Genomic DNA, 15,819 nt, shown 5'->3' with positions numbered 1-15,819 from the left:
GTTAGTTACGTAGTAGTAAGTAGTACGTACTAAACGTAATAATTACGTACTACTTACCTTTCTTACTTACTGTAGTATATTACTTCTTTATTCTTCTCTCTCTCTCTCTCTCTCTCTCTCTCTCTCTCTCTCTCTCTCTCTCTCTGTTCAGTAAAACTAATTCTTGTTAGGAATATATATTCAATTAAACTTGAATTAATTAAAAAACATTACTTGGTTTGTTGCTCTTTTTACGAATTTCTAACTCTAATTAGTATTCTAATGAGATTCAGTAAGTATTTTTTCAATTACATTGTGAAACATTGTTTATAAGGAGTATTTTCATAATTTTAAATAATTTTAAGTTACATATTTATCTTCACATTACATATTTATCTATTATTTCTTAGATTTTGACTTTCAGAAATGAAAAAAATTGTTGAATTATAATAACAAGCAAAGATACATTAATTTAAATTACTAAATTCGAATATTATTTATTGTAAAAAATAATATGTAAAATTATATAAATAAGTGTCAAAATTACATAATTTAGAATGGAATATAAAATTATAAAATTTGTAGAAAATTAATACTTTTAATTGTGTAAATATATATTTACGAAAAATTATATATAATGGCAATAATATATTTTATAGTTTGTATTTATATGTACAAATTTTTTTTGTAATTTTCCATCTAATATAAATATATTCATACAATTGGAAGTAAAAGTATTAATTTTTATAAAAGAGCATAACTTTATTAGCGAATTAATACATAAATATTTTTAAATTTAACTTTAAATGTAAATTTATTTTTATAAATTGTTTAATTACTATGTAATTTCATTTGTAAGCTATAACTTTACGTGTGCGTACATCTTTAATGATGACTTCCAAAATTACTCGCTATGATTGTTGTAATTTTACATTTTTTTATAGTAGGGAAATTTTAAAACGAATTCCAATTAGAGTTAATTTTAATACAATACCATTTTAAACACAATTTTTAATATTTTTAATTTAAAGAATAAGTCTCACATCCACAATTTAATTAAATTAAAAAATTTTATGTACTTTGAATAAATTCACTCCAAACTGATTTTGCTTACGCTGCAATTTCGAGGTACATTGAAAAATGTACTTAATGATTATTTATTTTAAAAGTTTTAAACAAATATTTATTAATATTTACTGAACCTATTTATTAAATACAAACATATTTATTTGATGCAAAAACTCTTAATTTGATTTAACTGTCATTTTTTTAATTGAGTAAATATTTATTGTACATAAACATTCACTTACAATTAGTATTATTAAAAAAAATATGTATTAAAATTTAGTAATTTTTTTTTCAATGTATCTCATCCGTTACTCGTATGGATTAATCTTTCATAAAGATGTGAAACTGCTTCTACTTGTTCCGGAATCGTTAGACTTAATAACGCGCTTGAATTACGAGGGGAATAGCGATAGCAGCGGCGAGTGCGTGCGTTCCTACTTTACGACTAATTACGAAATTCATATAGTAAAGCGCAATGAAATCCTTCGAGCGTTAGACCTCGCTCACGCGTCTGAATTTTGCAATTCTCGATTTAAATACAATAAATAGGATTTCTGCCGGCCGCATATCTCCTATTGTGCTGGACCGATTAAATGTCGAAAGATGCAACGCGCGGTATCCAGTCGAAGGTTCGCGATTACTCTCGTTGAAAATGCTCATTTAATGCGTTACATATAAAGCGGCGGCCGTCAAATAATTCGATACTTTCTATTCTTGACAGGCGGCACAGTCGGCTGCAGATGCGAATGAATTGGAGAAACTTCGAAAGGTGAGTTTATTTATGCCTCGTCGTATTATCTGTATTATTGCACATTCATCCCCGGAGAGCATCTCCCCGCTCAAACATTCTCAGCTCGGACATACGAACATACCTCTTTATCTCATTCAGAATGCGTTGTCAACGTAACACGGCTTATTTAAAATCCTGAAAGGGTACCACTTTACTTGTTTCGAAATGATTCAAGATCCTGATACGATAACTGAAATGCCATAGAGATACGGTACTAGCACAAAGGAATTAGAGCGCACTTTCTGTTACGTAACTGAATCGATCGTTTCGAAGAATTTTATGTCAATCCATAATCTTTGGAATCCGACAAAGAAGGTTGAATTTAATTTTTACTGAAAAAAGTCTAATAATATCTGTATTTCATTTAGCGCAATATTTAGCTATAATATAATACAGCCTTAGCTAAAATTATAAAGCATCCTCACAAATTGACGTAAATGTTCTATTTTATATTTAACGAATAGTAAATGAAAAAATAGATTTAGTGAAAAATATTATTTATTTTTGTGTTTAGTTTTAGTATTTTGTTAGTTTTTTCTTACTGCCTTTTTAATTTTACTGCCTTTTCTAAGAATATACAATAATTTGAAGTTTTTATTTATGGCCAAAGCCATATATGCAATCGTTTATAGTAATAATTAAAAAAGTAAAAGATAAAAAATAAAAAATTATAAGATAATATTTAGAAAAGTAAAATTAATGTTTAGTTTATATTAATTGAACATTCGATTGAAATTATTTCATCAAAACTTTTAACTGTCATCTATGAAGATTTGCTGAAAGATCTACAATTTTGTTGGATACAGATTTGAAAATAATTTTGCTAGCTCATCAAATTAATTTCGTTGGAATCTCAGAGTGTTAGAACATCAAAATTTTTTGTAGTATTTTTTCATTTTTAACATAATTATTGATGATCCAACAAAATTATTTTCAGTAAAATTTTAGATCTTTCAACAAAATCATTCTTTCCCTATAAGTTTGTTCTATTATTAGACTTTTTTCCAATATTTTGAATTAGATTTAAAGATTGAGAAAGAATGTTTTCTATCTTTAATTTAAAGGATTAGAAATTTATGACTTCGAAGAATGAGTTTCTGTCGCATTTTGACGACTTTGATATATATTTGCATTCTCAGAATCTCCGTTCTTCGATTCTCTTCTTTCAGCGACGCGATAGAAAAGGGCCAGGTGTTCTTTGACCATGACGCATTTTACAGCTTGAAACGACAGAGCGTTCTTTCATGTTATGTACGAGCAATGCGATTATTTATTCCGAAAGTAGCAGACCACGTTTCCGCTTGTCTTTATTTCGTTGTTAAATGTTCCCCGATTTGCCATCAGGCGGATGATGACTAATCGTTCGAAACAACGTAAAGTTACATCCCATAATATACTGGGATTCCATAATACACTTTTTCATGCCTATTTCCTCTACTATTTCCTTTATTTACCCTTTCATTGCACGTTATTATATCGGGGCGATGAATCTCATTGGAAATGTTGGAATAATTGCAACGACTCGAGTACCATTCGGTCACCGAATATTCACACAGTGAGTGGACCATCTATTCCGAGCCTACTGTAAACTCTAGATGTTCTAGAGTTAACTATGTTATGTAGCACATTATGAAATTCCGACCAATGAGATACAAGTAAATAAATCGCTCCCTTGTTTTAAACATGACACAATTAAAAGAGAGATTTTCGAGTTACCACTGTGAATGAATTAGATAAATATAATTACTCTATCAATTATCAAAAGAATTTGATTAATTTAATTTTATAAAAAAATCGTCGCAATTCAAAAAGGATGGTTTAAAAAACGTCATCACAAAGTTTTTTAAGGATTATAAAATGAAAATGACAAAAATGACATTTGATCAAGTTAAAGTACGTATTGTTTTTATTAATATTATTAATAATTTTTTATTAATAATTTTTAATTTAGTTAATTAAATTTTATGTTAGATTGAAAAGTAATTTTTCCCTTTTTTAAGAAATTTAAATTTTTGAGTTGTGTCATTTTTGAAGTAAAGGAACGATATTATAATTATATATAAACACTATATCTTTTTCTTTAAACAGTATAACTTAGTTACTGACAGTAATTGGAGCCATTCGCTTAGACTACTAAGATCCTCAAATTAATCTGTAAAGTATTTGTTCCTTAAATATTTATAATTATTAACATAAGCATACAATATAATAACAAAAATAATAACAAAAAAATGACAGACATCTCGTGTGATCAAGTGAATGATCAAATGTCACAGGTGTCGAGAAAAACTCACGCTTACACGTTCTATCATTTATCACGTTCTATATTTTATTTAAACAAGACAATTGTTTGGCTCTGTGCCAATGAATATCAGAAATTTTAGGTTAAGCAGCATGTTGATTTGATTTTTCACTTGATTTTCCGCTCGCAAAAGTCCGCGCTATAAATGTCGCGGAAAGCATCGAAGTCGCGTCCGTTCCTGAAATATCCGTAGGTGGTTTGTCGCTCCCGACAGCCGGTCGCCATAGATCGAGTATATGTCGAGCGGAAGTCCGCTTCAGCCCCTCCCGTAATTATTATCAGTCGGAGGGACCCGCGTGGTAGGCCTTTGTGAAACCCATCCGAATGCACGTGCGTGTGTTTGTGCACCGTGGCACGTTTGTCCGACCAGCCAGTGACCGGAGCCGGGTTAGCGCGTGATGTCACCATCCTGCTTTTTCAATCTCACACTATGACACCATGATGTAGTCGTTACAAGAAAATTATCATCCCCCTTCTCTGCGCCATCGCGATGACCTGCCGCGTGTGAAACGAAAGAGTCGCGTTAAACGACAATCCCTTCATTCGCAGTGCGCCTCCTTTGTTTGCGTAAGATAACCGTGGTCCTATCTTGCGGTATGCAGCGTCAAACAGCGAGATAAGTTGATTTCTTGGAAACGTTAGTGCGAAAATTCACTGTGGATATAAAATCGCAATTAAGCTTTATACAATATGTACAATGAAAAGTACATATGAATGATTTTGCTGAAGCATCTGAAAAATTGAGTTACACAATGTAAAAACAATGGTTTTGTTAAAGTATCTAAGAATTTAACTTTAGTATCTAAGAATTTAATTTACTACAGATTTGAAAATAATGATTGTTAGATCATCAAAATAATTATGTAGGACGCCAAAATTAGAATGTCAAAACTTTTCGCAGTATTAATCATTATTCTTGAGCGTTGTATATAATTATTTTGATAATTCAACGAAATTGTTTTCAGATCTGTATCTAGTAAAATTTTTAAACACTTCAGCAAAGTCGTTCTTTCCATAATAGGAAATAACACAGGCAATAAAATTTCAATCTATTATATATATATTCTCTAAATACTTTGAAGTGGAATCTCACTTTAAAAAACGAAAATTGAGCCGATCTTTAAAAGTGACTCAATTTTCAATTTTTAAGAGATTTCACTCTTCAAAGTGAGATTCACTTTAAAAGTTTTAGATCCAATTTCACAACTCACTCCAATTCTAGAATTGGAAAGAGATAATGAATAAGTTGAACCTCGGTTAAGAGTTAACCAAGAGTTAACTTAGAAACTGGGCCTTAGAGAATAGGAAACATGTATCAGTTTGATTGGATTTCCCACAGGTTGAATTTTATTGCCTTTGTTGTGCCCTATTCCTGTTGTCAATGCTTTTTATTGTATTGCAAGGCTTAAAGTGGCGCGCGTCTTCACAAATAGACGATTGGATTCCACCCCTGCACCGCACACCTTTAAAACTTTTATGACTGCAAACAACGCAATTAAACGGTCGCATGTCTAAGAACAAGTTATATTTGCCTACATTTGAGAAGTGCGTTTGAGGATACTTCATTGCTGCTTCCACACCTTCGCACACCTGCGTATTGCATACATCATGGTGCGACACGCACCCGTGATTCCCTTCCTGATCCCTGCCAACGGTTTCGCACGTTTTACGAGTCACGCGGATAAGATACGATCGGCCAAGAAAGGTTCGTAAGGGCCGGAAGAGCCCTTCCTGTCGATTGCGAAATCGCGCGTCGCGGTAACCGGTTTGCAACAAAGGATAACAATGCAACTCTTTTGTAAAAAGAAAAAAAGCTTCTCCCTCAAGATGCTGCTTTTCTCGAATTCACTCTTACCTTCACGGAAAGAATGATTTTGCTGAAGCGTTTAAAAAAGGTAGATACATATCTGAAAATAATTTTATTGGATCAAAGGATCAATATAATTTTGATGGATGGACTATTGAAATAATATTATAGAAAAGGCATGTGAAAAGCAATGCTGTAACAAATTTCGATATTCCAACAATTAATTTGACGTAATTAATTTGAGAATTCCAACGAAATATTTTCAGATCTATATCTACATTTTACTTCAGCAAAATTCAAAATTTATCGCGATCGTTTTCTTCTCTTATAATTCTACCTTGACACTTGACACTTGAAACGCAAATTATATTCTTTCTCCAGCTCATCTGTCACTCGAGTGAGAAAGGACTCGGAATTTTTGCAGGTCGACGATAATTCACAAATACGAGACCGATTAATTATTCGAGTAAATTGAAGCTGCGGCAGAAATGAATCCTGTTGCTCGCGTGAGAATTAATCGTGACTTCTTGTAACCCGAAACGTTGTTGTCTATCCAATGCATTTACATAGCCGCTAATAACAAATAAATTGCACGCTCGTTCTCTCGCCTCGTTGGCAATTTCAAGGCAACCATTAAACTGCGATTCCTTTGATCAATTTTTTTTCAATATATCCGTCTCGATGGTTCTAACTACTCGTCGCGATTATAAAAGAGAGCACTTCTTTTTATAGCCTTCTGCTCTTCCATATTCACGTGTTACGCCATCCATCTTTGTAACGTTGTGTAATATCGTTAAATCGAGCTTAGCGTTTAACTTTCCCTATATTTTGTTTTCTTGAAAAATATAAAAATTTTGCCCCATTTGATGTATTTTCTAGCTTTTATAATATCCACGTAATCCTTATAAAAATCTAATATTGAAAGATATATTAATTATTTATTTTAAGTATTAAGAGTACTGTTATTCAGTTTTAGTATTCCAGTAATTATTTGTTATCTTTTAGTAATTTTGCCAGTAAATTTCTGAAATGGAATATGAACTACAAAAAGATCTTGATCCTTTTGTTAATAAAATATTTGATCTTTTTATAGAATACTACAAGTTTCAATTCAGTTTTTAGAAAAATGATATAAAATAATTATAGGTTTAATATTTAATTAACATGTGTGATAAAGAGTAAAAATACATATATGACTTTATTATATTTTTTAAAGGTATTGATTAGATTTCTCAAGTTGTATTGAAATCTAGTAAATAACTTGGGGATATAAATACTTTTGCGTTGTGTTAAAATAAAAGCTGATAAAATATGTTAAGTAAACTAAGTTAAGTACAGCATGACAAAATTTCCTTGACAGGAAAATAGCATAATTAGTTTCCTTTTTCTCGTGTTCGAATAGTGCCGCTATTTTTACGTAGCTTTGCTTCGAGAAGGAACGAAGCTACACGATTTCGAAGAAACTTCTAAACGATATCCGTTTAGCTCGTGTTCTCTGGAGATATACGATGTTTACAACGCGAAGTGGATCGTGCGGGACGAAGTTTGTAAGAAAGGAAGAGATTAATCTGTCGGACAGACCGAGGTGTTATTTCATTTATAGCATTCAAGTCGGCTTCTTGCGCGACGTTCTAGGAACGGCGAAGAGGAATCTAATGGAACGCGATGATCACGTGTCGAAATATTGACATCACATAACGAGCGTTCGAGCACGAATGTAAAGATATGAGATATAATGGAGTTAGAAATCTACAAAATGTATCAAAAGTCTACACCGAAAAAATGATTTTGTTGAAATATTTAAAATTTTGGTACAGATTTGAAAATAATTTTATCGGGCCATAATAATAATTATCCGACAAATAATTGTACAGGAAATAGTTATGTAGGAAACTCAAGCATGATGAGTATGCTACAAAAAAATTTTGACATGCTAATAACCCGCTTGAGCGTCCTATAATTATTTTGATAATTTAACAAAATTATTTTTAGATCTGTATCTGTCTAAATTTTTACTTCAGTAAATTTCTATTTCTTCTGTGTATCTTTAAAATATAAAGGTGATAATATTAGATGCACCAATGGATCTTTAACTTACAATCCCGAAAAAATTTCTTTTTAATTAAAAAATCTTTAAAAAATTCATTTTTCATCAAATAATGTAACTTGCTTCATCGCAACGTTTATCCCTCGTTTATTTCATAATAAAAATTCTATTTTACGTTACATCGATGTTCTCCAAGTCAACACATAATACTCTATGCATGATGCTTTACAAATTTAATCACTGTTACCTGGCGGCCTTAAATTCCGCGTGTCATCGGCATCGCGTTGAAAATATCACGTTCCATTCATGTCACATCGTGATATTCGCTTTATTGTCGGATTTCGCGACTGGAAGGAGTACGAGGATGCCGAGGAGAATAATATCGCGCGAAGGAGTTACATTTTCCGCGATCGCACCGCGAAGTACCGTTATTCGATATTATAGAGATGGCAAGCGGGCGTTTAACCCAATGCACGTCGGATCGTGGCTATTTACATAACCCAGTCCATGCATTAGTGCACTCTCAGGAATGCAGCATCCAGCGGCGGAGTTGGGCGCGGGCTTGCCTCCTCCTTCTCTTCTTCCTTCTCCTCCCTTTGCCTGTGCACGCTCTTCCGTTCTTCGTCGTAACCGCCTATGATTGCATACTGCAATAATAATAAAGGTGATCCATGTGAAATCCGCACATCTGGCGAAGAAAGACAGTGATAAGTAACCGTTGTTCGCAATGCGTTTTGAATCGTGAGAGCAAGTTGCCGGCTAAAGAAAATGTTTACATTGAATAAGAAAGATACATGTAAAAATAACAGTTTGAAAATTCGAGACGACCTATCGCATCTTTAGGAAAATATTGATTTTAATAATTTTTATATTTTTTTGGTCATATACTTGAGAATTGGAAGAGATCAATGGTGGTGTGAAAAATTAGCGTCGTTAATATAGAGATATTTATTAAACGATTGGATGAATTTTTTTTAAGGAAAATTTGCACGGAAAAATTTAGCTAAATACAAATCTGAAAATAATATTATTGAATCATCAAAGTAACTAGTAGGATATTCAAGTTGGTTGCTAAAATGTCAAAACCTTTTTTGGAACATTGCTTATTATACTTGAGCGTCCTACACAATTATTTTGATAGTCCAATAGAATTATTTTCAGATTTATAGTTAAATTTTTTCTGGTCCAACAAGATTAATTTTAGATCTCTATCTAGCTAAATATTTAATGATCCAAGAAAATTATCTTCGGATTTGTATCTAGTTATATTTTTAAATACCTTAGCAAACCGTTCTTTTCTGTAGAATATCTTAACTCTGTAAACCTGTAAAACTCATAAAACCGTTAAATGATAACTGATAATACACGCCAGGGGCGAATTAGAGCAGCGATATTATTAGAAGAATGATCAATATCATATATCTAATACATAGAAGGTATTTTCAAACGCATGTCTGATAAATAACTGTACAAGAATTTTTTATCAAGCTGTAGAGAGTTCACATTTTTCTCTAGAGAAAATCTTCGCGCAATATCGATCGCGATGCGAAAGAAGGAAAATTACTCGGCGCAAATTAAGACCGTTATACTTTTTCGATATTATAGTTTGTTTAATGTGTACGCAACATGTGTTACGATGTGTACGCGATAAGCAACGACTAATGAGAAAGATCAAATAGATTTATCAGCGTGTAAAATGTATTTACAAGTGAGAACATTCTTTAGAGACCGTTTCGCGTTCTTCATTGTTAGCACATTCGTCGATCTAGATAAGGGTCTGAAAGACCGAGATTTGCCGTAACGAGGGCATTTAATGAATATTCATTTTATATATGCCTGGAAGAAACTGCATCCATGTATGTCTATTAATGCAAAATAGATTAATGAGAGTTCATTTTTGTAGAATATGTCTGCCGAAGATATCTATTCGCAGCAAGAAATCACGCGTGTTTCCTTGCTATGTAAATATTTATCTGATCTAAATATGCAAATTAAATTCCTAGAATAATCACACACATATAATATTAATTCTTCCTACGTTCGCGTGTGATGTGATGCTAGGCATCTTTGGCATCGAGGTGTTACGTGAACACGATGGATACACCGGTCCATTCTTAGAATTCACGAGGGATTAGTTACATGGACAAAGCGATTTGACGTTACGTCACTTTCGTTCAGATTGTACATTACGTGGTCATAAAGTACAGTTCAATGATCCGCGCAATCTAGTCCGTAGATCGCAGCAACCGTTTCTCTAGTTCTCTCTCTCCATTTATGAACTGCCATTAACTCGATGGACAGTCGATATTCGACTAATCCGTTGTTCCAGTCAAGTTAACATAAATTACTTTTAATTGATGGACTCGGGATAGGAGTGAAATAAGTAATTCTTATTTTTAATCAATTTAAAATTTAAAATTTAATCTGAATTTAATAAGAGGCTCGTAGAATTATATATATGTATGTAAATTTATATATATATATATATATATATATATATATATATATATGTATGTGTGCGTGTTCTATGAATATATAACTAAAATTCTAAATATAATGCTACATTAGCCAATTTATTAACTACGTTCCTACTTAGGAAGACCTTTATTTGACGATTACTTACACCACAGTGTCATTACTCCTCTCTGCACTGTCGGACCGCGTTCCACTCGGGTGCCCTCAGTCTCTTCCGGTTGCCTCTATCCACGAAATACGCACCTTCCCGAGCACGTACAACATGCATTAACCACGTACATTCCTGTGTGCGCACATTCCGACATCCCTATCTCTTTGTCTCTTTTGTTGGTTTTACGAGTACCGCTCGACGTATATGTATGAAGATCACACAGATCACATAGGATTTATCGCGCAGTGTAATGTTAATTTATAGTACATATGCATTTATAACAGAGAAAAATACAAGTACATGAAAGAGATGCGAATCTGAGACGTCGGGTGTTTCTGATTTTTTTTTAAAGTCATACAATTTGAATCTATATTTATGCAGTGTTAAATTAAAAAAATATATATAAAGTTAATATGTAATTGTAATTTATATAAATACATATATTATATAAAATTATATATATCTTTACTTATATATTTCTACTTTTATGATTTTATTTAGTTTGTTGTATTTTTACATTTTTCGTTTTATTTTTCATATTTCTGCTTTAATATTAATCTATAATATAATAATCAATTAATATTAATTTATATCTTAAAATAAAAAAAATATAAAAACATTAAAACAAAAACTTTGTATTCTACATTTCAAAAAGTCAATTAGCTGGTTCTTGTGGGGTGAAATATCGTGTGCCTTTAAGAGGGATGCCTGATTCATTTCACTTTTCTATCTTGAGGATTGAAACGCAGCTCTCCTTCATAGCTCGTACTACTTTCTTTGTTTTCGCAATGAGCGGTCGGTGATAATGAGGGGAAGAATCTTTAAATACCAATCACCATGACTGTCAAAGAAGTCATGATATATAACGTTATGTTGACATTTAATTTGCATCATAATTATGTGCTCCGTGACACTTCTACAATGACTTTGCCGCCTTCGCATTTTTCTTTTTTCTATACCCTCTGAATCTCGCAAGGAAATAATTAAAAAATCATGAAACACAATTATGTCAGAATACAGAAATAGCATAATATACAAAAATAGACCTTTTTCGAGACCTGAATAACAAACATACTTTCCGATGTACTTTTGATCTGAAAACGAATCCGATGACGAAATTGACCTATCACATCAAAAAAGTGTTGGACTGTGTAATCGTAAAGCATAAATACAAATTCGTAAACAATGAAAGAAATAATTTGATCAATCTCGCTTTTGAGAATTTTTATTTCTCACGCCCTTTTCCGGAAGTAGAAATTCTCTCATTATTCCAGTACAAGAACATAAAGAAAATGTAATATACAATCGCATATGAAAAATACAATTCTTTTCTTGAAGAATTGCTGCTGACCTATCATTCGGCTATCAGAATATAGAACAGAACACATTAAAATTATAGCCGCTTTACGGCAATAAAGAAGCGACTGCTACGAATCGATCGATCAAGAGCGGACGATTGAATCGAATCATTCTCCACGTTCGCCAAATAAGTCAGCTCTCTCGCGCGAGAGACGGCAGTTCAGGTACTCGGTATAAGAAATGAAGGTAAAAACTGCGTGAGTCACTATATTCCTTAATTTTTACGAGCGCTCGCAGATTCTTCATGGCCATCAAGATCAATTGCCATAACCGATGGTCAGTGTGCCTAATTGCAGCATGACCTCGCGCGTTCAGATAAACATATACATATATAAGTAACTTTCCGATGCAGCGAGGAGATGGCGAAAGCTGGCAACCGTGAACTCATCATAATTAATATTCTGAGACTAATGAGTGTGCTACTGCTGAGGAAGTTTTTCGTGCGAATAAAAAGGCGGGGAGAGATGCTCATCGTGTTGTTGAACTCTAACAGTCGTCAAAATAGACGGAAACCGTAAAATTATCTACTCTAGAGATAGTAGTAGTTAATCCAGACGTCCTGATGGATTATAAATCATCAGAGATTTCGAACTCCTACATTTCTCTCAAATAAATCGAAATTACATCATTCCGTCTCTCGAAATTCAGTTTTTCGTCCATTCATCAAATGTTTGCAAAAGTTCATGGAGTCACCGTTAGATGTACTGGAATTTACTGTGAAATTTTTTAGTTACGTGTGTTACTATAATGTTGTCTTGCATAATCAACCATTTCTTTATCTATCAAATTTAATATTATGTTAATTATGAAATCTAATAAAGTACATATATGTATTCGTCACTGTTTGTTACGTAATTAGAAGAAAAGTAGTGTTGAAGTCATGAATTATATGTGAAACTTGTAACGAATTTGCTGTTTTCTGAAAGATTATACTACAAGATTTCAATGATGTAAGTCCTGATTTATGTTGATGATTCTAATGCTCTTTTAATAAAAATCAGAAACGTTTGTTCAATATTAAATTTGATAGCCAAGGAGCACAGTTAATATAATGCAAGGCAACATTATAATAATATATAACTACAAAATTATGTAATAAATTTTAATAATTAACGAAGAATATTTAACGAAGACTGTACGAATTTTTGCAAATACCTTTCGAATTATTTCACATTGCTTCTTTAAACTCGATATTACAAGACTTCATCAAGATACATATATTGCGACAAAAGAGGGTATCACAACGAATGATAAGAATGATTCAGAGACTCCGGTCAGGGACATCACACGAGAATTTTCCCAGCAACTATATTCGAATGTATCCGAGTGAAAGCCGATGTGTGCGAGCGCAATGCAGCAGAATAGCGCGCGAACTCACCTATAATTCTGCATATACGCATGTAACGGCACGTTTTGTAATAAGCCGGCTGGTGGAGCCATATTCTCATCGTCATCGTGCATATAATAATTCGTCCGCCGTCGTGCGTCCTCACGGGAGACAATCATTATTCCAGAGTGTTGGGCAAGTAGGCGACCTCTCCTGTCCGTCGTCACCGGGCGCTTATCTCATAATCCGGTCGATAATGAGTAAACTGCTAATCAAACGTTTCCTTCCGGCATTCGTTGCGAATTCCAATGGAAATTCCGTTTTCAACGGAGTCTCTTGCACGACTCGGGTGAAACTCGGGAGAGTAATTGTGAATAACTGTCATTTGTTCACATTCAATTATATTACTTAATCTTCAAGAAAGAAGATATTTTATTATAAAATATGAAGAATATATTTTATATTTTAATATATAATATTAAGGCTTTCCTGTTCACTCGCCACTACACATCTCAGATTGTGACGTGAAAAAATAATAAAATATAGTAAAAATTCTTGCAAGAAATTATATTTGAATAGAAATATTTTTTAATAAAACAACACATACTTTTGCAATTTATAGAATATATACTTAAGAAATATACCGAAAAGTATCTTCTTGTTTCGGAGACAAAGTAAATCATATTTATTTTTATATGTCATTAATTTTAATTGTAGACGTAATTTATTTTGTTTTTGATTGTGCATAATTAATTTCCAGATATAAGACAATTTAATTAATAAAATAAAGGAGAATTTTCAATGCTCTCAATTCTTTGGAGAAGAATTTTACTCTAAAAGTTTTAGAAAATATATTTTAAGTCAGTTCTATCGATTTTTTGTAAGTACCATTTTATTGATAAAAAATATTTTCTATTCAAATATAATTTGCAAAAATTTTTATCATATATTTTCTCGCTTCTGACGTTACAATCTTAGATGGTAATAAGAAGTGAACAGAAGCTTTATTAAAATATATTCTACATTTAGAATACATTTAAACAAATATTCTAATATAATATTAAAATATAGAATATATTCTACATATTTTACAGTCCGCGATTTAACAGGAAGTCAACCATAAAAAAATTGCGTACTAAAATATTTATTAAAAACGGAAACCCTGTAATAGAAGGAATACTTTTCTATTCAATTACAATGCTATTATAATAGCATTGATGGGCCCATAAAGATGTCTGGAAACTGGTAATTGCGAGCCTCACTGTAACAATGGCAATAATCTTTCACTTTCATGCGCGACCGGCAATTAAATCCGAGTGGGAGAGACAGTCGATACAATAAAATTATAACTCAGACTGTACTGAGAATTATTTTCAAAGATTGCAATAATTGCAGTATAAACCATAAATATAATAAGAACGTCAGTAAAAGTAGCGACGATTTTTAATCCGAGTCGTCGTACTGGATTGCACTCCGGTTTTTCCCATCAGCATCCCGCGATCCCATTTACTCGGCGAGCAATATACACACAAAGAGAAGATACGCATCGCAAAAAAGTTATAAAAGAGCAATCTATTTCCGTCTCTAGCACGGCCTTGAGCACGGTCTTCTACGTCTCCTTCCCCTACGTTCTTCATCGTCGAAAGTCTCGCCGCGACGAGATTCAAGCTCCCTTTTGCTCTCTTTATCTTCAGTTAGCGCATTCGGCATACCATAGGAATAATTCGCGCTACTCCTTTCCATTGCGCTACGTCTACACCCTCTACACCATCGATTCTGTAGATTTTAAAGCGCTTTATGAACCTTCTAATAAAATCATAACCGCCATATTGGGATTTAACCATCGCGCGTCGGGGAATTCTGCCATGCTTGCTCTCGTTTCGAAATACGCACGGTGACCACACGAGCTTCATATTTCCTTTTGTACATAGATTCTACGATCGGTTCGAAGTAGATTTATCATCGATAAACATATTAAATTCACTGTCTTTGAATCATACATGTTTGAAGATTGGGTGATTTTCCGAAATGATTTCTTAAAAACGACAATAAATTCATTTTTTATTTCGTTTTAAATAATTTTTTTAAGATGATTTTAATTTCAAAATTGCATAAATTTTAGATGTATAATAGATATAATATTTATATTATTAAAATAAATTAAATCATATTAATGCACAAATATCATTTAATTTATTTTAATTTATTATAATTATATGTTATATTATTTATTATTTTATTTATTTTAATTTATTTAATTTATTTATTTTGGAATCATCTCCAAGAATAAATCAGAACAAGTCAAATGTCAATGCGAGCTTCCGCGTTTGTTAGAGCGCGTAAATTATATTCATAAGGCGATAAGACATATTTCGCAAACAATTGGAATATATTTACCAAATAAAGTTAACTGTAAAACTTCATTTGATAAATACATTCAATTGTTTGAACACAAATTATATATACAATATATATATATATATATATATATATATATATATATATATATATATA

General features: G+C 32.2%; 1 protein-coding gene across 1 annotated transcript in view; it reads left to right on the top strand.

Moving 5' to 3' along the window:
- LOC105622355 overlaps positions 1 to 15,819 on the top strand; it is a 43,734-nt gene that overhangs the window by 646 nt on the left and 27,269 nt on the right. Inside the window, exon 2 of the mRNA XM_012203777.1 lies at positions 1,769 to 1,816. Within this exon, the coding sequence (XP_012059167.1) occupies positions 1,769 to 1,816 (48 nt within the window). The remainder of the gene's footprint in view (positions 1 to 1,768; positions 1,817 to 15,819) is intronic.

The sequence above is a fragment of the Atta cephalotes genome, assembly GCF_000143395.1.
Source record: "Atta cephalotes unplaced genomic scaffold scaffold00044, whole genome shotgun sequence".
Lineage (NCBI taxonomy): Eukaryota > Metazoa > Arthropoda > Insecta > Hymenoptera > Formicidae > Atta > Atta cephalotes.
The sequence above is the reverse complement of the archived record's forward strand: the minus strand, read 5'-3'. Positions and strand labels throughout refer to the sequence as shown.